The 25,621-nt window shown below is 36.6% G+C and overlaps 1 protein-coding gene across 3 annotated transcripts in view; it reads left to right on the plus strand.

Annotated features, from left to right (window-relative positions):
• The window catches only part of AFF1 (ALF transcription elongation factor 1), a 71,306-nt gene that overhangs the window by 36,935 nt on the left and 8,750 nt on the right, over positions 1-25,621 (plus strand). For 2 of the 3 annotated variants that reach the window (XM_072405472.1, XM_072405473.1), the window contains exons 4-16: positions 7,715-7,756; positions 9,019-9,102; positions 9,584-9,620; positions 9,971-10,022; positions 10,896-10,951; positions 11,051-11,090; positions 13,554-13,683; positions 15,179-16,099; positions 20,013-20,113; positions 20,518-20,752; positions 22,908-23,002; positions 23,113-23,176; positions 25,361-25,497. In XM_072405472.1, the coding sequence (XP_072261573.1) occupies positions 7,715-7,756; positions 9,019-9,102; positions 9,584-9,620; positions 9,971-10,022; positions 10,896-10,951; positions 11,051-11,090; positions 13,554-13,683; positions 15,179-16,099; positions 20,013-20,113; positions 20,518-20,752; positions 22,908-23,002; positions 23,113-23,176; positions 25,361-25,497 (1,994 nt within the window). The remainder of the gene's footprint in view (positions 1-7,714; positions 7,757-9,018; positions 9,103-9,583; positions 9,621-9,970; positions 10,023-10,895; positions 10,952-11,050; positions 11,091-13,553; positions 13,684-15,178; positions 16,100-20,012; positions 20,114-20,517; positions 20,753-22,907; positions 23,003-23,112; positions 23,177-25,360; positions 25,498-25,621) is intronic. The other variant, XM_072405470.1, reaches the window with a different exon arrangement.

The raw sequence follows: 25,621 nt of genomic DNA on the forward strand, positions 1-25,621 counted from the left end.
TCCAGAGATGCTCTTCTGCACACTATTGTTTTATATAGCATAAACCTGGCCTAAAGTCTAACTCCTATAGTTTTGGCCTCCTCTCATTAAAATAAACCTGTGCTTTGCCCATTTGCTTTTTATCACTTTCTTATTCCTTATTGTCCTTTTTTTCATTCCTCACTGTTAAAAAGTACAAGCAAGAAATACATGAATTGAGAGAGAGGGCAAACAATTTGTTTTTGCAACCCCAGCTTTAAAATGAACCAGGATCTCCTACTACAATGCAACATTGCGGTCTACTGAGCCATTTTGATGACGCGTTTAGACCCAGCACGCGTTTAGACCCAGCACGCGTTTATCTGAATTTGACAGATATACATTGAATTGGTTAGGGTTTTTGCTTGTAGCATCCTTGTTCGTCTGGGCGAAGGATCTGACAGTGTGTGGCTAGCTTTACTAAACATGGAACCTGGAAAAGGCAAAATCCCAATGGCCTTTTACTGTTCCAATGTAGCATAGCAAAATGTGCTGTAATGTCCTCGGTTTTATGACTCTCTTAACATAAGAGAAAGTTCAGCTCAGAAGTATTTGGAAGTAAAAGGTGTACTTTCCTTTCTGTGATCAGTGAGTATCAGCCAAATTAGGATTTAAACAGGAACTTTTTTAGCATTTTGGGCAGCTAACCTATTCCTAACACTTTTGCCTTTTGCTGGCACTTGAAAAGGGTTGAGTCATTTTTCTTTCTTTCTTTCTTTCTTTTCGTTTAAGACCAAAACCAAAACGCTAGGAAAGAGTAAGTTGTACTATTGTAATTAAAATGAGCATCTTGAATGTAGCCTAGAGGTCTCTTGTTTAATACCAACCTGAATGTTTGTGTATTAATAAATGTATGTTCTGCTTTTCAATCTGACCCCCCTTAATCCGGGGACAAAAAAAGTTCCTGTTAACAATGATGTCTGCACAAACTGTACCCCGATTATCACTTTACTTCGGTCTTAAGGTGTCTATAGGTATATGAGGTTTGGTTCTGGGTACAGATTCTGGCCAATGCAGTCAGTTTATCATGACTGCATTGGCCAGTTTAAAGCCAACAGAAGTCACAGGGAAAAATGCCAATGGAGAAGATTGTAAATCGATCTCCGCATGTAATGGCACAGTTATCCTCCAATTCAAAAGTTAATTAAATACTCAAAAAGCTGGGGTGAGTTGTCTCCATGCCAAGACCAGCATCTAGCAGTATTCACAAGTAAAGGGTTGACACCCCCAATCCTTACTAATAGAAATGTTTAATAGTACAGCGAGATTGCTGCACTTGATGTAGTGTGGAGCTTTTAGATGGGCCTTATGGCGCCAATAATAAGTAATGATGACAAATAGATTCATTTATGTATAGGTACTGATCTAAGGCTACGTACACATGTGCAATGGTTCTCGTCTGATAATCATCTCGGGGCCTATATCGAACGAGAATCTGGCGTGTGTACACCACTCATCGTCCAAACGACCGTCCTGCCGGATCTATGAACAACGAACGATCTTAATGGAAGTGAAGGGGTTCGGCACTCATTCATGCATTGTGCAGTCGTTAGTCGTTGGAATGGACCGTGAAAGATCCTTTCCAACGACAAATATTGCATGTGTCTACATAGCCTTAGGGTTTTTGAAGTTCCCTTTTACGTTTCTTCTGTGTTCTTGTCAGTAGTTATGCTGAGAACAGTATCCCAGTTAGTAATTAGCGGTATTGGATAAACCAGTGGCAACTCATAATCCAAAGTGACAATGAATGTCTGCTGGTTCTGTCAAGTGATGTAGACATCTGTTGATGGCCAGTAAATTGTCCAAAGGTAATGTTGTGTGAATGTAGAACAATAGGTGGCCACGACAAGACTATTCATTGACTGGAATGATACTGTTTTCTCCTTCATGTCTTCTTGCCATCTTCAACTAAATACAGAAAAAAATTAAACTGTCAATATTTTACAATGGGACTCTAATCCTTGCCTGAATTAAAAAAAATCAAACAAAAAATAATCTCTCAGGAGCTCCTTTCTCACTGATGGTACCACCAAACTGTTTGTGCATGCACTTCCAACTTGGTCCATCCTCAATGACCTCTGATTTCTCTGATGCTGCCCACTGCAACAAGTACCACCATTGGTCGCTCACCAAAGGATATAAGTTAGGATTGTAACAAGAAAACTGAGCAACATTGGAAGGTATATCTAGGATCTGCTTTACTTACCAAGCTTTCAACAGTATGGTTTTCCATATATCCAAATTCTAAATACCATCCTAAACACAACCTCTGCTGTACTAGCAACAACCCCCCATGCTCTCTAGTCACTTATTTTGACACACAGAATTTTCTGGTGTTTCTCCACTTCCTCCTACCATCAGTTTGGCACTCACTCACCCTTGCTATCCTCATAGCTATGTTCATTTTCCAAGCCTATATGTTCACCTGGGCTTTATCCATATTTCTCACCCTGTTTAAGTGTCTTTATTATGTATTGTCTATTGTACCACCCTGTGGAAGCTAATGATACTTTAAAATGCAGTAATTAACATAACAAAAATGGATATAACTTACAATTCTGTTTTTTTAAAGCCTCAACTGACTTATTGCGTTGTACAGTGCATATTAGCCACACACTAGCAGCTAGTGAAAAGTTTGATTAAACTATACTCCTGCATCCAATAACGTCAGATTGACTTCAACCCCCCCTCCACCATTTTAGACATTGTTGGCTTAGTTATGTTGGTCGTATGTATTAGCTTCTCTGTCTGCTGGTTTGGCGCATAAATACATTTCATTGCTAGGCAGTGAATGGACGTTGCAGGGAGTAGGAGGAAGTTGAGCCACGCACCTCGGATGGGGGATATCGATGATATTACTTCTATCTGGAGTAATTCTTTCCTCAGTAATCTGTTAGTTGGGGTGATTCTATTATCTGTATCCGCTGTTACCCAGAAACATGACGTTTGGCAGGATCAAGCAACTGCTTATTATAAACTAATTGGCCACTTATATAGATGCACATTGCTAGTACTGGTTTAGGCCCCCTTTTGCTTTCGGAACTGCCATTAATCTTTGTCATGGATTTAACAAGTTACTGGAAATATTTTTTTTCCATATTGACATGACAGCCTCACAAAGTTGCCGCTTATTTGTTTGCTGCACATCCATTAAACCACATCTAAAAGGTGCTCTATTGGATTGGGATCTGAAATTACTTCTTTTTAATGATGTTCAATTGGTTCAAAGGTGCTCAAAGTTTAAAACTAAAGTAGTTTAGTTTAAGAAAATTTCCCCCCCCACTATTACACCACCAGCAGCATGAACCATTGATTAGATGAATTTATGCTTTCATGTTGACACCAGATTCTGATCCTGTTAAAATTTCCTAAATACTATTATTTCCCCCCTCTTCTGGTGATTGGCTGATCATAGATTTGAGTTAACAAACTGTTAAAACAGCTCTACCTAATAAAGTGGATAGTGAGTATGTATAATGCAGTGGTAGATATTCCAAATTACATTTCATACAGACACCTTAAGTAATTCCCACAAAGAATTACCTAACTCCTGAAATATAGACCTTCTGATTTTTGTCATTTTTTTTTGTTTTTATATAGAATATTACCAACATTTCTACTGATTTTCAGTATCCACTTTATTGGAGTATGTGCCATTTTTTCTTTGCAGTAGTGCCACCTATAACTGTATGTGTGTATAGTGAACATAACAGACAATTATTCCTTTCATTAGTAACATGTTATTAATATTTTTTTCTTGGTAATTGTACAAATTCACTATTTTCAACACTACAATGCTGCTTTTAAAAACCACAAAACAATCTTTTAGTAAACCCTTCTCAGTATTGCTAACTATTTACTATAGACAGTAATAGGCCCTCAGCTTCATAGTACCTACTTGTTTTTGTAGCTACTGAGTGACAGGTTACCCACTCCCAGTGAAGTGACAGGGATTTTTGTTTTTCTTTTCTAGAATAATAGAAAGGTATAATAAAGGTCAGAAGCACTGATGCAATTTTCATTTGGCAAATACTGTCCCTTTCCATATACAAGTTGGCAGCTACTCTTTGACACTAAGAGCAGCTTTCTGATGCAGGCAAGAAAGGAAAATTCTACACCCCCATGAAGCTCTCCACTTTCTACACATGGAAATGTAAATACAAGCTTGTGTGTTGTGGAGACTGCCCAAAAAAGATCATTTTGCACTTTGCCCTGAAGGCAAATCAGCACAACTTTGAACAAAACAAACCAGTTTATCACCTTTGTGTTAGTACCTAACATTTTAAAGAACTAGTAACAAAAATAAATAAATAAACTCATAAAAACAAACTTGTGTGTTTACTGGAGCCACAAGTCCATGAAACGTTTTCACAGTCATTATTTAAAACCGAAATACATCCTTATTGAGTATGTAATGTTTGGGTTACATGCATCCGTTTGGTACGGAGAAATGTTTACGTTCATTTTAGTGGTAGAAATAGTCAAATATGGATCCTGGGTGATATATAAAGTTATATATAAAAACAGATCTCAGAACAGCTACAAAAAAAAAGGGCATATACTTTTCGCATTATCCAATGCAGATGTGACCTTATGATTATTTCTGGCCCAGCAGTAATTACCTTTCTGTGTTGTCAGGGCTGCAGACTTTTTTTCACTCAGAATAAAGCAACCTAGAGAATGAGATCAGGAAAGATAAAAAGATCCATGATAAAGCACATTTCAGATCCGTTTTCTTTTGTCAGTGTAAGTTATATACCTCTACTTCAGTTTTAGTCCTAACCTGGACTAATTTAACCCAACAAGGGCATACTGTTATATCATGGAAGATACTTTATTCTAAATGTTTATATTTGGCTGACATTACTTTTTATTACTAAATTTTCAGTAACATTTTCCAAACTTTGATTGAATGTGCTTGTATCTGATGTTCATTGTCGACGTACATCTGCATCACTGAATGAGGGAATGGAATTAAACACCAGTAATTACATGTAGTTACCTGCAGATGTTCACCAAATCCCCGAGAGGCACTTTTCATGTTGAAAACATTGACTTGCAAAAAAAATGCACATCTCTACTGTAGCAAATGGACTGTAAAATTAAACGGACTTCTCATGCCTGCATTTGACATTTGTTGTAACCAAAGACTAATACTTTGTGGGGGGAATTTGTGTGTTCATAAGCTGTAGGAAACACTATGTACTGATTAATTTATTTCCATTATGTACTAGTGCCTATATAATATGCATCACTGCACAATAAAGGCTGTAGAAGATAAACCTACATACGTAAGTGACGTATATACTGGAGTGTAAAACAAGGGTTTTTTTGGCCTGGAAATGCTATTGGAAAAAGAAAATGGGTTTATTCCTTGGTCACACAACTAAATGGTAATGTGTTCTCATGTAAAGTGTACAACAAATGTTTTTTCTTCTGAGACATTTTTAGAGTTTTACACACTTAACATAAGAACACCGCATCATTTGCACTCACCGCATCAATGCACTCAAGATCATTTAAGAACAAAGTGACCCATCACAGCCAACGTAAAATTTCAAAATACTTTAACCTGTGCGAAAAAGGACTGAGCCCATGCGATTGTACTCGTTTTTTTTTCCCTCTATTAAATAAACGTTTAAAAAACACACACCATGAATATTTTTGTTCACATTAATCTTATTGGTATTTTTGTTGAGTACTGTTTTGGACATTAACAATGATGGACGCAGTTTGTGCCCTAGGTTTATATTTGAGGCAATGCAGTTGTCCTATTTAACTGTGTAAAAAAGGGAACCCTCTATATTCAGACTAGCTTATATTCATTTATATGTACATATTGTGAAGGCGAAGAGGTTCCTAAAGTACAGTGGTACTTTAAAAACAGCTTTGCTTTTTTTGTCTTTTAAAGATAGATAGAGATATATATATATATATTGTACATTTATATGATATAAATTTTTTAGATCAACATGTACTTGTAAATTATGAGGGATGATTAGATTTGCTTAAATAATGGGCTTAAATGGGTAACAGGTGCCCTAACGCATCCAACTTTGTTAAACCATTGTTAAATGGGAAGGTATATCTCGTACATGCAAATATAAGGAAACCTTCAACCACACTTTTACTTGAAAGAGGCAGCATGGCTAGACTGTTCCGACTACCACATGGAAAGCTTTTAGGAGTACTGCCTGTTAGTGTAAATATGTATGGGTGTTGTAAAATGTAAACGTACTTCCATAGTGTGTGAATTTCAGTTTGCATTCTGTCTAGCCATCCAACACTTCGAGTAGAGTGCCTGAAGGAGTATACATGTCTGATGCAGAAGGTGCAGGCTTTCATTACAGGCCTCACAATGGGTACAGAATATGTGAATGGGAGCCAAGGATGACACTTTCCTAAACTTGATTTAATATTTGTGGATTACGTTTATATAAATGTCCTACTTTTTCTTAGCAGTCTTTGATTTTGTGCAAAATTTCTAAAATAAGACATTCTTATCTAGCGCCAGTGGGGGGGGGGTACTGATTGTCACTTCTGACTTAGGTACTCAGAACATTTTTGGCTTTAGTAACTTCATTTAATGTACTTTTTTCCTTCACACTTTAGTTTTAATGGGAGCTCGGCTACTAATATATGACAGGTTCTTGATTTTCCATTGTTCATCTATAGGATAAAATATTTGATTTGACAACAGACCTCGTTTTTAGAGCATCCATTAATTATTTTTTAATATGGGTACATGTTTGTGTGTTTCCAACCAAGTTTGTTTTTGGATGTGTTCAAGATTGGGAACAGTTTGGGAGTGTATTGAATAGTTTTTCATTTTGGAGCATGCATTAGGAGGGCTCCCTTGTTTGCTTGGGTAGAAATGCATACCCAGAAGCCTCTCCCAACACATGAAAACTATATGTTCAGTATTTGTTAAAGGTACAGAGATTCTTGTGGTTTTTAGCTATTTGATCATTATTGGTTTTGTCGGTTTTCTTCTGGGTAATTTGCATATTAACTATGGCATGGCTTTTCATGGTTATATAGTAAAAAATTGATTAGTTCCTGTATCGTCTTTAAAAATTCTTCCTTGATATTAATCCCATGTGATCTAGGCTTAAATAGACAATTAGGTAGTTGTATGTTTGTGTACATATACCCCAAATTTGTTTGTTTCTCTTATTAGGGTTAGGGTTGTTTAGTCAGCTGTGCATACTCCTTCATTTGGGAGTTGGGCTGACCATCTTATCGACTCGATGGGCAGCTGAACAGCCATCTGAAAAACCACAAAGGGCAAGCTGACAAGACTACTGCTAATTGCAAGGAAGTGGCATAATGTTATCCACCTGTAAAAGGTGGCCAGATCCTTGATTTTCAAGAGATTCACAATAATTTACTGTATACAGGGGGAAATGATGCCAAATATACTGAAATTAGATTTTGTAGTTTCCCTAGGCTTCATGTTTTGAAGAATTAGTGCATTTACAAAAGGTAACAGATCCCATTAAAAAGGGGCCCTACAAAAATGTAGGAGATCTTTCCTTTGGTATCTACTTATAATGCATGGTAACAGTCCACTTGAAAAATACAACTGTGTGACCAGGTTGCTCTGAAAATCTGCATATTTGTTTTCTTGTGTTTGCTGTAAATTATAGCCGTACTTTTAGCACTGGGTATATAATGTTAATTTGTTTTATTCCAGACCTTCACCAATGAAGCTCATTGTGTTGAAGAAATTTTGAAGGTATGTGTTATTACTTTAATAAAAACAAAACTGAGAAATACCTGTGACAAAAATCTTTATATTTAGGTTATAAATATTCCTATATATAACTTTTCCTCTTTCATTGTGAAAATCACTAGACCTTTGTACATTGCCTTACATTGTATTGTATATGTTGTTCAATGGTGTTTATGTATAATGTATAGAAATATATTAAATTTTATGTTAAACTATACTACCTGCAACAAACAAATGTTTTAGTTTGTCCATGTGCATTTAACCTTTTTTATGCATGTTGTTTACTTGTGAAAGCTTGTGTAGACTTTCAAATGGCCCGAGACATCTGCGGTTTGTCAACATCTTAGATGTAAGGTTAGCTGACTCGGAGCTTTACTCTTGTGACACTCTATAATAATCTGGTAGCTATATGGGAAGGGAGATTAGTAATGGAGAAGGTGGGCTAACGCCAAATAAATTGGATAATCCCAGAAAAATTGAGAGGTACAACATGGTAGGAGGGAGAGAAGAATGTGGTTATGCTAGGAATTCACCTCTTAAATGGTTAATTTGCCTAAAAAGTTCAAAAGCACATTGCAAGGGAATACAAAATGTATGGACAGAAAGATGGCAGCCGGTAAGCATTTAGAATACTTAATTTTTCTGAGCTTATACTGAAAAAATTAAAGTGGCGACATGGTGACATGAGGCAAATCAAGCAGCTGTGAACTGTGTGGAATCAGTAAAAAAAGAATTTACTGATCTCAGGTACAGCACACACTGTTGTGAAATTGCAGGGCGGCTCTGGAATAACCAGCACTACCTGAATGTTCATGTTGTGCAGAAGTTGGGAGTCTACCCAATATAGCTGAAAATGGGCCATTTGTAGGTAGCCTCTGGCTATTCCTATGTAGAATGAGAAAATAGTCAAAGATGGTTAGCATAGCAGTGGTGCCAAAAGATTACACTGACAATGCATATTTCCTAGTTTTCAATACAGCCTCGATGTCATACTTTTGTTAACGGACAACGTTTGACAATCATGACAAAACTGATTGTTCTCAGTGCTCCTATAACTGGTCTACTGACTTTTCTAGAAACTGCTTAGTTTTTGGTGAATTTACTGGCAGTTTGCACAAGATGTGTCCGCTCTTCTTCAGCACTAAGAATTTAATCTGCGGTAGATCATTTCCTCAAAAAAACAAGATAGAGTGAAGAATTATAATACTGGTATTGATTTGGTAATAATGGTAACCAGTTTACCAATGTTGTATTATGTTTCCTAGGAAATGACACATTCATGGCCTCCACCACTAACAGCCATTCATACACCAAGCACTTCTGAACCTTCAAAATTTGCGTTTAACAAGGTTTGTTCTGTTTGTGCTTGTGCTATTTTGAAAATTTTTTTTAATCATTTTACTTACATTTTAAGTATTGTTAAAAATAAGTGTAGTACCCCATCATGTGCTTGGTATGGCTAAATATTTTAGGCATTTTATAGTATGATAGAGAGAGTCTTTGCTTGGTGACAATCACGGTTTTGTTGGAACTTATAACTCAATTAGGGGGTTGGCACTGTATGACAATAACAGTTTACCCAATTTTTGTTCTTGTCTGTATCCTAATGTAGTCTTTTTCCATTCCTGTAAAATCCTGAATAAAAATTAATTTTGGCTGTAGTTTGACTAGAAAGTAATATTTTATCTAGACTGCTTAAAAGTACGGTATAATGGTACTGTCAAAAAATTGAAGGTTCTTAATGTTTTTTCCAAGGGCTTTTTTTCTATGCGTATTTCCTAGTAATAATTGACCTATCTTCATGTTTTTTTTTTTTATGTTTCACCTCAGGAAAGTCAGCAAGTTTCATCAGTAAAAGCAAACCAGAGTAAGTGCCAAAATTATCATGCATAGTAACGCTGATGGTATGACAAGTAACAACTAAAATGCCATTTTACTTCTATTTAAAAGCTAATGTTGTGTAACAAACTTCTTAGATAATACCATTAACCTTAATGCATCTATGATACATTATTGAGAAGCTTCAAGAAAAATTTAAGTACCAAATTATTTTGTCTTACTTTGCCTTACTTTCACATCCTTCATTTACTTTTACCAGTGGTTTCTTCCTTCTGCTTGTCACTGTCCCTAACTGTGACTTTAATCTATATGCCTGGACCTAGTAGGACCCAGGCATGTTCAGTAGAAAAGAAAATAATTTACTTGTCCTATTTACAGAACAATATGACACGTCACCAAAAGTCTTGCCAAGCCCACAAAAGGGATCATCGTAAGTACTGTAGATATTATTGGATATGCATGTTCAAAAAAAAAAAAAAAACAGAGAACTCAATATATTTAGTAAAATTTGCCTTACTACAATGCAAATTAGTGCATGGGTCTTAAAGTTTGTTTGTGAAAAATAGATGTTCATTAGAGGATGTGCCTTTGTGTAATATAGCCTGTGCTATTTTTCTTTTTAAATAAAGCTAAATATGAGTTGAATTTTATAATACACCACCAAATACCTTGTGTACACAATGATGCTAAGTGCGACAAACCAGATGCATGAAGGATGTTTATGGAGCTGACCTTCCAGATACATTTGGAAAAGATCAGTTGTGTAAAATGTCTCAGCACATTGTCCCTCAGCACAATAATGATATGCCCTACGAATACAAAGATTCTTTTATGCGATTTAACATTCTTTTTTAATAAATTATATTTTTAAAGTTATTTTTAATAACTGTAAATAGTTTGTTGTCTTTATTGAAACTTTTTCAACTGCTAGCCTAGTGCTACCTTGTGGATATACTTTATCCATGGCTTTTATTTTTACTTACAGAGCAACAATTTATTTTTTGTTATAAATAACCCTGTGGGTTTGTCTTTAGCTGTTGCAGTTTAAAAATTACCACCATGCCATCAAGCAGAATTTGTTTCTGTATGACTATTCATCGTCTCGTATTAGAAATGTTAAATATGTTACACAATATTAATACAGTTTACAAAGCTTGATATGTTTCTCTGCCTTACAGCATTAAATGAGTCACAGGGGTGGAGCTTGTCAACTTTTTTTAAATATAAATATATAGCAGCACCATACCATTAATTTATTGTTTTCTGTGGTGGCGTAAAGTTATGACTCTTATTCTGCCTTTAGGATGTTGGAAGATGATCTCCAGCTCAGTGATAGTGAGGGCAGCGATGAGGAGGAGGTACGTTACCCGTTATCCTTCTTTATGCAGTAAATAGCTATTTCCAGTGTTTATTGTGTTACATTAGATTAAACTTCTTTTGTTCTATATTTGTTTTTGCAGGTTACTGAGAAGCCACTTTCCTCATCTGCTCCATCAAGGTATTGGTTTTGTTTTATTGCTGCATTCTGTTTTTAATGGTTTGGATAGCTGCTTGTGGCTTTCTTGCCCTTTTATTTCTGACTCTTGCTGTTTTTATAATTTATTGTAGCAATAGTTATTAACTTATTTTATGAATTTAGTTTATAATTACTGTATGGCAGACTATCCTTTACTTTCTCATGTCTGCTGAAAAGACTCTGCTGAAAAGGCTCTGTAGACCTTTAAGCTGCGTACACACCTGCAATTTCTCTCGTTGGAAAGGATCTTTCACGATCCTTTCCAACGAGAAAAGACTGCAGGATGCATGAACGATGCTGTACATACAGCACCGTTCATGCTCTATGGAGAGGGGAGGGGGAGAGCGACGGAGCGGCACCCTGCTGCGCGCTCTCCCCTTCCCTTTCATTACGATCGGTCGTCGTCCATCGTCCATGGATCCGCCAGGACGGTCGTCGGACGATGGACGACGACCGACTGTACACACGGCAGATTTTCGCCCGATAATTGGCCGATACCGATTATCGGACGAGAAAAATTTGCCGTGTGTACGCAGCTTAAGTCTTCATCTAGACCACTGCAAAGATGGAGCTGTGGCTCATGGTATCTGATCAGATTGCATTGCCAGGATTTATTTTCTCAACAATGGTTAATTTGGTTGTGTACATAACCAGGTAATGTGCAGGTGTAAATTCATGTAAAATCTTATCTTGATTTATGAAGGAATACAATATGTATTCCTGCTTCCTATACTATAGCTTTAGCTAGATTTGTCATGCTTTTGGTTTTTGGTCTTTTCCTCAAAAGATAGATTGCCATGATAGGATTAAATGCCCCTTAAGGCAATTATCTATTGTAGAGCTCATTGCAGGCATAAAAGTAAATAAATACACAACAGCAAGAATGTGGGAAAATTAAGACTACGGCCCTTTTATTGGGTTAAAATAAATTTCAACTTAACCAATGTTTGAAAATGTACACTGCTATTAACAAGTAACAAGCCAATTTAGTTATTCATCAAGATTTAGGCATAAACCATAGTCAACCAGCATTACATGTTTAAAAGAATGATCGTATACTATCTTCCTGCATGTGGACAGCCTTACCCATAAAAGATGCCTGCAACAGAACAGGGTGGAAAGTCTACAAAAAAATATGCTATAGGACATTTATCAACAGGCTTTTGTTCGCCTATGGGAATGCAATACCCACACTTGTAATGCAGGTCTATTACAAGTGTGATCTAATGTGGTCTAATGGTCTCAGCAGTGTCTCAAAATGTATCCTATTTATGTGGGCTCTGAGTTTAGAATCTGTATGTAGTTAACCAGGGGTCGGCAAACTCCAGCCTTTAGGCCAGAAAAGGCCTAGCCAGTAGTTCGTTCCGGTCGAACAACACTTCCCCCCCGGGCTAATCCCGCTGCTGCCGGTAGCCGCCAATGTCCTGCGCTCTCTGTTCGCTGTGTTTGCCTCTCTCCCCTCTCCCCCTCTCTCCCCTCTCCCCCTCTCATGCTGGGCACCACCTCCACCACCGTGACAGGGGAGGCGCGTCATGCCCATTGGGCTGCACATTATCACTTCTCTCTGCACAGCTATGCTTTGTAAGAACAAGCTGCGCTCTCTGCTTACTGACAATCACCTTATTGACATTCTGTTGCTGAACTCCCCATCATTACAACCTGATATTGTATCTGTCTCTAAGAACATGCAAAATCATGTTTCCCATTGATCGTACTGTATTTCTAAATAAAAAACCTTTCCTTGGACACCTTGTTTCTTCTGGCCTAGTGTGCTTTCTTGACCTCCTGAAAAGGCCTAGTAGTCCAAAAAGTTTTCTGACCCCTGTAGTTAACTATATGTTGTGAAAGTTTGACAAATGCACCTGCAAGATTTGGGTAATGACAGCTGTATAAACAATCATGCACAGTACAGTATGTTTTAGTGTGTGAAACTTCTACTCAGATTGGCACCCATCAGAAGGTTTTCATGTCTGTTAAGGTAATGGAAGGCAGCTTGTGTTTTTTTTTCTCACTGATCCCCTTCAATCAGCAAACAAGTATTAGGTATACTTTAACTTGTTTAATAATTGATCTATATTAGGATCGGTTTTACCATTATATCTATTTAAAATAGGGATCCTAACACAAAGTATTTTGGGTTTCAAATATCAAAAAAGGACTTAATCCACTGTAATCTAGCTATATTTGCTAGCTAATATCTACAATCACTATTTAAAACAGGTCTTGCATTAGTCTTTTCTTTTATACGGTAAAAAATACAATCACTAGTTGATTCCCTATTGAATTGAAATATAAGTGCAAAAGGGGTTAAACATTATACAGATTGCAAAATGTTATGCGACTACATGAACGCTTATTGGTAAGAACTATAGAAATGTACATTTATTATCTAATAAATTACTTTAGACCACCAATCTCAGTTTGTCAAATGTGTTTTGTTGGCAGTGTTGTACAATCACAGGTGGACAGTGTGGCCTCGGCACATTCCGGCAGCGTGGAAACCGAAGGGAGCGAGACCGACAGCTCTTCAGACACAGAGAGTGACAGTGGCTCAAGTGATAGTGAAGAGAATACGGTAATGTGCTTAGATACAACACATTGCACATGTAATTTATGCTTATTTAAGATGAAATGCAAAAAAAAGGTGTGATTTCGTGTAGAAGGAAAAGGTCCCTAACTCTAATCCGTTAATGCTACTCAAATTTTATTGTAAATTGGGAAAGAAAAATAGCAGTCACAAACAGTAGGTCCAGCTCTCCTTTTTGAATTAAAAGATGCAACAACACCAGGTTTTTGTTTAAAATTAATTTTCTCAAGTAGGTGGATGTTCCTCAACAGTTAAGCAAAATATTGGGCAATATAGATGTTTGCTAGGGGTGGTATGAAAGCACACATTATTAAGGAAAATCGATTTTCCAGTTTGTCACCTCGGTACTGCAGGGCTGACTCTTCCACTGAGAAAACATGAAGAAATAATAACAATGTGTGTGCCACCTATACCGAAACCTTACATTTGTCCGGGTGGGTTTGAGGGCACATGAACGTCTTATCACTTTTATTTAGATGAGGCATGGCCTGACTGTGGTTAGCCAAAGCCTGACTTGATTCAAACAAGCAATAGGTAGCCATAAAAGCATCCTATTATGATCAGGGAATTGTATATAATTACTGTAAAAGTAGACACACTAGATCACTAGATACAAATCAAAAGGTTTTTCTATGTTTTTTCTAATTTGCTTCCTTTGTGATTTGCTAATTTAGAAGTTGCAGATGGTCTCTGCTTTTGCAGATAACATACTAATCTAGTTAGGTGTGTTTTAAAAAAACAAAACAAAATTCTAATATATTGCAGTTAAACAGCATTTTCATGAGGTGGCTGCATTCATTTTTTTTTTTTTTTTTTTTACACATTTCTTTTATTTTTTTAGGATTGTAGTATTTTTGTCACCTGTTTAAGTGAATTTTACAAAACTCCTTTGATTGAACTTTTATTAGACCAAAACTGAGCAGATAAGAGAAGTTTATTGTTGGGGTTTACGTATAGTTTGATTACAAAACAAAAATTAACTGTCTTCATCATGTTGCTACTAATATGTTGCAGATCTGCTTTTACCTTTACTTGTCCGTTTAGTTGTAAGCATGGTAATACTCTTTACTGGTTTTATTTCCTGAGTGAGTCAGCATAATGAGCCAAGAAAATCTATCCATGTGAATGAAATTTAACTTAACTGGTTAGCTCAGGTCCGCTGTCAGTTTATTTGATCTACCTTCGGACTTGGAATCTATATTACAGGTTGATTTTTGCAGCAACCAACCTGTAAGAAAACATTCAAGAGGATGACCGTAATCTGTGATGTGTATAAGCACAGCGTTTGAGTAATTTTGTTTTGCATTGTATACTAGTTTACTTATTTTGTACTTCACCTCACTTTTTCCATTTGTGTTACAATTGTGTGTTTTTTAGCTTACATATTGTACTTGGGGTTCTCTTCCTTCCATTATCCAGAAACATGGCAAAAAAGCTGATAATTAGCTTTTTTTCTGAGTTTGTCATTTTAATTCTTTTACAGCATGACACGCAGCCATCTGACTGGCAGTTGGGGAACTTCATGGTCAAACCTGCAACGCTTGCTGAGAACCACAATAACACTCTGGAACACGAACATGAACAAGAAAATCACTGGGAGAGTAAAGATCATGACTGTCATTCATCCCCTCTTCATGGCTCCCCAAAGACCGTTGAGCTTCACCATGAAAAGGTTAATTGGACTTCTCAAGAAGATATCCAGATCAAACCCAGTTTCCCAGACTCCCCTATAGCCAATGAAACTGTAACTCCTAGGCAGACTGTGGGCAAAAAACAGCCAAGGAGACCTGTCAAGGCCTCATTTCCGAATGACCCAAAGGGAGGTCTTACTGTTGAAAGTGAGCCACTGCCGTACAGGCCAAGAGACCAGCCTTCCAAAGAAAGGCCAACTGTTAAAACGAAAGAAAAATCAAAACCAAGTGACTATAAGGAACAAAACACACACACAATTGTTGCACATAGTAGTGAAAGTAAAAAGCACAGAAGTTCTCAACATAGTAGCAGCACCAAAAAGTGTCCAAGCACTCAAACAGACAAAAACCTGAGTGCCTCATCACTCCCACAGTGTCCCTCTGGCCAAAAGGGGCAGAATCAAAGCAAAGCTAATCATAGGACTAATGTATCTCATCCAGCAGTTGTTGTGCGGGAGGACTCTCACAGAGACAAAGTGTTATTACCAATAGGGGACAACAGATTGCTGCCACCTATCAAGAACAGTCATAAACCTCTTGCTCTTGTTGTCAAAATTGAGCTGTCATTGCTCACTAGAATCCCAGGATCATCTGGGAAAAGTAATGAATCAAAGAGTAAAAATGTTAGCAGTCATGATTCTCATAATAAGATTAAGGAGAAATCTGAGAAGATACATTCACATAAACCTGGCAAGGAGCATACCAAGAGAAAGGTAATTTCATATCCCTGTATTACTTTTCCACAGTAGATTTGTTTTATTTTTAAACTGTACAACAAGTTTTTTTTTTTTTATTATGTTAAAGCAACCAGATTGCTATAGAGGAGATACTTGACAAAGAAACTAAATAATTGCCTTTCCTGCTGCCCACATGGACAAACCAAACTGATACCTTAAATATGTCAATCTGTCATTTCCTGCAGCGCTTCCAAAAGTGCCTGCAGCTTTAAGATGTAGTTTGCAATGTATGATGATAAAAGTAGGTCGATTATTTATAATTTTCTGACAAGTGCAGTTGACCTACTTCTGACCTGACTTAAAGCATTCTTATATACAGTACATGAAAAAACAAACCCCCTTGATTAAATCAAATACATCAACACAGGCCCCTTACTTTCTTGCAAAGGTCCAAAAAAACATTCCTAAACAATCTGTCCTAAAGATCTTGTTCTTCTTCTTGTTGTGGGGTGAATACAGACACTGAATAACAACCATTAGCCTCTGATTATTTAAAAGATAATTTGTTGCTAGATATTAAAAATGTCAAAACAAAAGCAGGGACTGAAAAGAAAACTGATAATACTGGTCCCATTACTGATCTTTCTTTTGTTGCAGATCAATTGGAGTCAGTTAAACTTTTTTTGGTCTCTGTAGAGCTTCATCCCATTCCCTAGTCCTGCAGATGGGTTGGGTAGGAGTTATGGTCAGGTGCCAGTGAAAGTAGCTTTGAGCTGTCTTTATCATCTGTGGCCAGTAACAAACTCATACCTGATAAAGACTTCTCTCCTCCACAGCTAACTGTCCAACTCTGGTTAACATAGCCACCTCACCTTCAGGACCAGGGACTTGTGTGCAGCTCTAAAATGATCTCAAAATATTTAAATAAAATAATCCCAATCAGCCTGCCAACCACCAAGCATTACCCTCTGTGACCCCGATCCATATTATCTAATCTTGGGCAGTCCCATTATTTTTTTCAGTATTCTTTTGAGTCACTGGACTGGAACTAGTATGCACAATGTATATTGTTACATTTTTACACATTATTGAATAAATTCTTATGTCAGATCAGGGAATCATTAGCGGATGACATCTAAAGACATTTTTAGAAAAACAGAACGGACAGCTTATTGTACTTCTGTTCTCGAAGATAGTCACAGAGGACAAGTTTTGTGGGGTTTCTGCTTTAGAATATTGGCTATTTGTTAGCTATTTTTCCATTTTTAGAAACAAAAGCAAAAATAAATAGGATAAATATTTAGAGTATTTCCTTTATGTGACTAGCTAGAATGTTAAAACCTTAGAAGATTATAGATGTGGGAATAGACACAGCAATGCATATTAGATGCTCTACAAGAGGGGTGTCAAACTCAAATACACAGTGGGCCAAAATTTAAAACTTAGACAAAATTGCAGGCCAAGTTTAAAACTAAAATAGCACCGCTACTACAATTCCCTGCGTCTATAAAACAGTCCAATTTGGGGCCACGTATAGGCAGAGAGGCCGGTGGTCTATAGACGCGAGTGATGCTGGGAATTGTAGTAGCGGCGCTATTTCAATGCAGCAGTGGGCCAGCTGCAATTCATATTTAGGATTTCTTTGGGGGCCAAATAAAAAAGGACAATGCGGGCTAGAGTTTGACACCCCTGCTCTACAATACCAATAAAAGAACCTAAATACATTTAGGTGCCTTAAAACAAAATGTGTTCAAAGGATTATGGTTAATTTCTTGCAGAAAGTAGCCACAATCTGAGTAAACAACCCTGTCCCCTAGCAGCTTGCTGCAGTAAAGAATCCTTGCTGTATGTGTAAAAGCTGTAAACTGCATGAGACAGACATGCACTCTGCTGAGCCAGACCTATAGCTCTGCAATCAGTATAGCTCTCATGCTCATTACTAATTATTTAGAGTTCTAGGGCTGTCTCTGCAGAAAACCCACTGCTTTTACACAGAAAGAAAGGAATGCAGAAAAGGAAAAGAAAGTTTAAGGTACTTTTGTGAACTCATATTGAGTTATATCAAAGTAATCAATCGAACAAAATTGTAATTGTTTTAACAGTTTTAGGCATTGCAAACAATTCCAGGATTTGAAGATTATCCACTGGATGTTTCTATTCTGTCCTTTAGGCACCCAGTGTGACCCACACTTAATGCCTACTAATATAGACTTGTCACATTGACTTGCTTGTTAGAAGAATTTTATCACAATAATATAAATCATGTCTGATTAAAAGAAAAGTAAAATTACAAAATGTCTGATTTAAATCCATTAAGGTTTACTTTTGTCATTGCAAAACAGTAAAAAAAAAAAAGTATATAAAGTGCTTATGGGTTTTTGTGCATTTTGTTGCATATATATGGACACATAAAATCCATAGTGTTCATTGGAGTCTTAACACACCATTTCTTCGTGTTGGAAAGATCTGCATACTGTGTTTTAACATTTGTTGACCTGCAATGTACTATTCAATTCAAATGAAATCTTAAACACTTGGTATTTGTTTTTGTGTGGGGAGTGCTACTCAGGTAATTTATGTGCCCCCCCCCCCCCCCCCATGGTTGTATGTCAATGTAGCATCGTTTATTTTCTGTTTGCTGCTTTATAAATACCCAAAAGATAGTTTCCATGAAATGCTCTGTTTATAAGTAAAATATTAACTTTGCTTCTTTGCTAGAAGCTAACTTGTACAGTAATACGAGGGCAGAGTATTGTAATATACATTCACTGTGTTGAGTTTGTATCGGCTCAAACAGTTAGGTTGCAGAATTTTTTTTTTTACTACTAAAACCAATATTATAGATTTCTGCTGAACTGTACATATTCACATGCAGTGTTTGCAGCGCTCCCGGTTGCAGGTACAATAGGGAGAAAACCCTAAACATCACAAAATAACCATAATACAGAAGGTGCTTGTGAGCTATGGACATAGCGTGCAATACCTCCTTAAAGAAGAGTAAACAAACATGAAATTGTAACTAAAACCCCTAAAATGCGTGCAAAATGACTCAATAAAAAGCCACATCTGTTATAACTACAACCTGTGGGATTAGCAGACTCCCTTGAGTCTGAATCTTCACAATTAAAACCACTTTAAATATACTGTAGGTTTCTATATTCTGATTAATGTTGAAGAATACAAAGAATAACAGATTGTTAGTGCTGACATAGGCCTTGTTCTCCTTCATATTATTTCACAAATATAACTGGAAGCCTCAAATTTCAAGTTGTATAGATATGTTATACACACTGACCAAATGTGCCCATTTATAAAGCAGCTATGCTGCATTTCCTTTAAACCCATCTCAGGTATGTTCTCTAAAAATCAAAGTGGAACATGGTTTGAAATAAAGTAAAGTGTGCTTGGAGGTGCAGGAAGCCAATAATATGTCGGTTCCCTCCTGTAGCCCATAAGTCGTCCTTGCAGCTTTATGCAAAGGACATCAGAGGCTCTAAAGTGCTCTCTGTAACTTATAATAAAACCTAACATGCACTGTTATGTGGTGTTCAGAAAGAGAAAACTGCACTTATTTCCAAAGAGCCTATGAGCAGGTTCACAATGGCTTCTACATTGCATAGTCCCCTGCGAATGGCACCTTGCCAGCCACTCCCAACACTTTCACAGCAGCACTGGTACACTATTTAATCATTTAGTGAATGTTCATTGTTTTTGTTAGGATCCTAAATTTTTGTATATCTGTATATGGTAAATAATATTTTTGACTACTTTTGGACATTGCAGTTGGATACTTCAGTCTGTGATTTTGCCAATGTTTGCAAGCAGTCAGTGTTTAATGTTTTGTGGGGATTTTTGCAGCTGCCTAAAGTTTTAATAATTCTCAGTTCACTCAGTTTGTCAACTTTTTTGGTGTAACATTTTATTTATTTTTTTGCTTGGGTTTTGCTAGGTGGAAGAAAAAGAGAAAACTGGATCTCATGCAACACACAAGAAAATGAAGTTGGATAATGATACAAAAGCCTCTTCTGGTCACAAGGAATCAGTGAAAAAGTTAGTACTTTTATGTTACCATTAGAATTTTACTAGATACTGAATTGAAGAAGAAAAATGGATCCACATTTGCTTTATCTTTCCTTTTTTATTATATTCCTGATTAATGTACTGATGAGTAGCAGTTTTTGAGAATGAAAACAGTTGGAGGACTGGGTGTTTCCCTCAGTTCAGGAATAATGCCCACTGGCAAGAGCTTTGGCCCTTTTCCTCATTGCTTCTTGTTCCAGTGATGCTAACTGGTTTCTAAATGTCAGTGGGAAAAATTAGATAGCGTATGTTGTGGTTGTGGATGTATAATTGTTCTGAAAGTCCCTTTTTTCCATTAGGTGTAGAAATCATCTCAGGTTTCCAATGTTTGAATGTAGTTAATATACTGCATTTTTTTTTCTTATTTTATTTAGAGTGCCGAAAACCTCTTCTGAAGGCTCTCTTAAAGAACATAAACATCAAAAGGCCACATCTCCCACACAGCAAAAGAAACCTGAAAAAATGGCACACAAGAGGCATTCAAGTGAGAGCAGCCCATGCAGGCAGCAATCCACAACAAGCAGCATCAAAACCAGTAGCAAAGAACCTACCACTCCCAAACAAAGAAAGGTGGAGGAAACAAGTATCGAACACACAAAATGCAGCAAGGTACATTTACGGATTGAATTGCAAGTCATTTCTAATCTCCCTCAGCCATCTCTGTAGTTCGGTGCGGCAGCTAATACCATCTGGTGCATTTTCGCTGATGATGGCAGAAAGAAATTGAAGTGCTCTGTGTATGACAGAACAAAATGCTGCGTTGCTTTGGTCTCTGTAAAAATGTTCAAAATAGTTTGAGTGGATTGTTCTGTAAAGCTTGGATGACTGAGTGCGTGATCTGCTGTGCTAAGCAAAACTATTATTAATTCTTCCTGGGTGCAGAAACATTGAGCACTATCTGTGGTAAGGTCAAAATTTAACAATGCAGATTAGTCAAATGTGTTACATTTTTCCAGTTTAGTTTTACAGTGTTATTTTACACACTTATAGGTTTTAGCCAGTAAGTGTTGTTACACCAAATACATGTATATTAAAGGGGTTTTTTTCTTCACTATTCTACACTTTTCGTCTACACGCTATTTCCACATTCTTCAGCAGATTTTAACTCAAAAATTCTGTATGCTAATATGACTATTAACATGTTTTTTTAGGTAATTTATTAGGTTAGTAAAATTTAGATTTTGGGCTGTGTCTTTTGCTATATAGTGTAACACATCTAATTTTGGTGCAGGTTATCACTCTGAAGGTTTTGAATCAGGAGTTTAACTATTCATGAGTGGTTGATTTAGTTCACATTTCTTGTAACTTCTTAATAGAACAAATACTAATGGTGATATTGGGTTATTTGTAGATTAAATATCAAGTTACCTTCAAGGAAGTGCACTTTTGATTCTAATCCCTGCATTTTTTTTAATTTGGCCCCCAGTCTGATTTTACCTATGTGGTTCACATATTGCATAAGCATTGCTTCACATGGTGGTCAACATAAGCTTGTCTCTCCGTGGCATCATTTAGTGGTTGGACAACATCATTTCTACAGTACTCCTTCCTTTTGTGCTTATTAAAGTGCAGTTTGTAAATTTTAATTTCATTTAGCCCTATCTATTTGTTCATGCTTTTTGGGTTACTTAACTATCCAGAATATGTTTCCTTGCTTTGTAACCACAATAATCAAACTCCATTTACTAACTATGATGGCTCTTGCAATCAGCTTGTTCTTATGTAATATTAAGGGTCTGGAAGTAGAGAATTAAAAATATCTAGAGCTTCTAGATCTCAAAAGTATCTTGTCCCAAAGGTCAGATTGAGCATCTGAGGTTTTGTGATGGGGTAGGGCTTGACATGAAAACGATTTGGCATTTTGTTTTGGGGGGGAACTAAAAACAACAGATTGCTGCCTTTACTGCATGGTATTTTGGAGCATCAGTTGGAGGTGTGGAGGCAAACTGTTGTAAGTTATTAGAATACATTTTTGGAAAATCTTTTCTGCATATTCATTGACTACCTGTGGATGCAGTCCATTTTTTCATAAGAATAATTTAAATACATTTTCTCTTTTCTCCTTGCAGATATACTAGGGGTTATTGGTTTAGTACAGAAAGGGCTGTTCCCTTAGCAAAGTAAATGTTTACTGAGCTCAGTAAATAGAAGCTGTGTTCATATCAATCAAGCAATCATATAAAAATCCTGTTTTTTCATTCACTTCACACATGATTAGGTGTTCAAATTGAATGAAGGTTTAATATAATAAACTAACATTTATTTTCCAATGTGGAAAATAAGCCTCTTTTCATTTAGAAAATTAACCTACTGTTTCAAACGTGAGAAAATAGTTGACTTGATCAGCTATATGACCGTGTGGCAGGCCGTGAAAGGTCAAGCCTAAAGTTGAAAATTGATCAGAAGTGACAATCTTGTGGCAATAGCCATTTGAATGTTGCATTTCTTTCTTACAGACAAGTATGATTTACACGTTTTATTGTATGCAGGTGCATTTATTTTACTACACTGGGAATGATACAAAGAAGGAATGCAGTCAAGTTGTAAATGTAAAAGAGTTCATTAAAAACCTAATCACGGTAGTTTAAATGTTTTAACAGCTGCTCATTTTCTGCATTGTTATTTTTATTAATTATATTTATATCGGGTATTTACTTTTGCTCCGCTGTGTTTAAACAACTTTTATTGATTCTTGTTTAGCTATTGGTATTGGTATATATTTTTCATATCAGTTATGGACTAAATTCTTTATAAAAATTTCCAGGGTTCTTCAGAAAGTAACACAAACCTTTTCCCAGTGCCTTCTTTGCCAAATGGTACTGCCAAGCCAACAAGACCTCAACTGAAGTTTGAAGAAAAGTACGTCTGTTGTATAATTACTTCTCAGTATGCTTAGCATTTATATGCCTACCTGTGTTCCTGGAGCCACAGAGAAGTGTCTGTCATTAAATGTCTGTTCTTCATTTTAGGTTACATTCGCCAGAACATTACATGAAGGAGGCCAAGAAACTAAAACATAAAGCTGATGCCATGGTAAGTTTTTATGCTGGTTCCAGGTGCATGTCTTTCTTTAAACTCTGTTTTACGATGGCAGAAACATGTATCAACTCATTGTGACTGAACTAATTGAGATTAGTAGTACATCATAGACCATAGATAGCATCTCATTTAGAGCGGGTATTGTTATACAGACTGGATTACCTTACATGCATTTTTAGTCTCTAGGACAACCCGTTGCAAAAAAACTTGTACACGATCTGTTGTGTAGCCATTGGCATTTGTTTCAAGCCAGTCTGAAGGTATTCAAACAGTTCCCCATTTTGCCATTTTTCCATAAACTAATTCGGGTGTCTGATGAATGGCACTCGTATGGAGCACTTTGTGGGTCTTTAAACTACTAACTTAGAACCTGGTCTTTCATTGTGTAATAAGCTCATTGCTATGTTTAGTAGCTTTTCTGGTTATTATTGAGTAGCAGAATGAAGTCAATCCAGTAGCTTACCAGAGATTCCTGGGTATAAAAGCTCCTGTGGGTTTTAAGTGGGAATGATTAACTGATTTATAGGTTCCTGTAGGTGTTTGTGTTGTGTCATTACATTGGTAATTAGTAGCTTTATTATTCAGTCTTTTTAGTATATTTTTTGGAAAAAAATTTAAAGCGGAAATAAACCCGGCCTATTCACCTGTGTACATTCCAGTGCTTGGGCGCATCTTCCTTCCGGAACTTCGGTTCCATTTTAAAATGCAGAACATAAAAAAAAGAGCAACTTAGTGATAAAATGTGGTTGCCTTAGTAGTAATTCAAGTCTGTTTTGAACAAGTGTTTATTATTGTTTTATTATACTGTATTTATGTCGCCAACATATTATGCAGTGCTGTACATTAAATAGGGGTTGCAAATGACAGACAGTGACACAGGAAGAGGAGAGAGGAAGGTGCCCCAAAGAGCTTGCGGAAGGTGTGGAAGCAGTATATAATAGAAGGGGAGTGTTTAGTGTTTAAGTGGAATAAGGGGCTCCTTTTAGCATGCACTGAACAAGCTGGTGGTTTATAGGTTTCTGTTTTTACATCTAGAAGCTGCTGTAATATGTAGATGCAGTTTGCCATATGTTCCCTGGCAGCCTGCCTGTTTTTACTGTTTACATTCCTGTGAGAATGAATAACTACTTCCCAGCAGGAACACTTAGTTATACATGTATATGCCAGTGATAATTTTTAACCACTTCACATGCTTGTATTTATGTCACTGTGTATAGACCTCTTCAGTGCTAGATTTAAATACCTGGACCAGTTTACTGTATATAAAGCATAAAGCAGCCAGGATAAAATCAAAGTTGGGTACTTGCCAAATTGATTTATTAAATTAATGTCCATGCGCCATGCTATCAGAGTGGCATTATGTTTCCAGACTGACAGCATGTGTTTAGATCACAGCAATATCATTGGAAATCCAACCTATTGCAGGTAATTCAATGCCTTTAAGAACAGTATTCAGGGTCATGTTGTTCTGCCAGATTGTTTATATTTGACCAGATCCTTGGTTGCTACAAAAATGTTCCAGTGTTACCAGATTTATTCTTGGTGTCTTTGTAATTGGAGTAAAGCCAAGTTACTAAATAGTATTGTTATCATAAAGAATAGTTTTACTAAACAATGCCATGTTGCTAGACATTTGTATTGGCTCTTTTGCCATCATGTACTCAGAATCCTAGTGTTGCAGAATATTTAACAACTAAACTGTGCAGGGCCTGGATGCCATCTAATACACTTTTCCTACTGCAGCACTTGGGAGTCAGTCAGTATTGTAAATGATATTTGTGCTGTTAATTTGTTCTGGATTAGCACAGGTCATTCCCGGCTGTCATTCACAATATCAACTAATCCTGGGTGTTATCTACTGTAAAGTCTTATTGAGGGCTGAAGAGGTAGAGCTTACTTTTTTCTGTTTCTTTGCATCTGTTAGTGCAGCCCCTAAGCTAGCTATACAAGATATTTTTTTCAAAGATTTTTAATTGAGTCAATTTATTTGGTATATTGAATGTCAGTGGATCATACTACCACACACCACAATCAATGTGCATTTGAATTTTGGGCAGATCATTAAAGAAAGTTCTTTGTATATTTGACATTACACACACATTTGACAACACCGATGATATAGTTTTCAACTGTTTAGACAAGTTGTTTCATTCCTTATGTCTTCTTTGCTTGTTTTAGTCGGACAAGATTGGAAAGTCATTCAATTACCTAGATGCTGCCATGTTTTTTATTGAATGTGGTATTGCAATGGAAGCTGATGTCCATGCACCAAAGCCTGCCTACACTATGTTTGCGGAAACAGTTGACCTAATAAAGTAGGTGAAACTTAATATCTAATAAATATAGAGTATGTGGAATAACCAAATAATGTTTCCCTATTCCTGTGCCACTCTATCTTACTTTTAAGTATGTTGGTGTTCCTCAGCACAATGCCCCATG

This window comes from Pyxicephalus adspersus, chromosome 3, assembly GCF_032062135.1.
Source record: "Pyxicephalus adspersus chromosome 3, UCB_Pads_2.0, whole genome shotgun sequence".
Taxonomy (NCBI): Eukaryota; Metazoa; Chordata; class Amphibia; order Anura; family Pyxicephalidae; genus Pyxicephalus; species Pyxicephalus adspersus.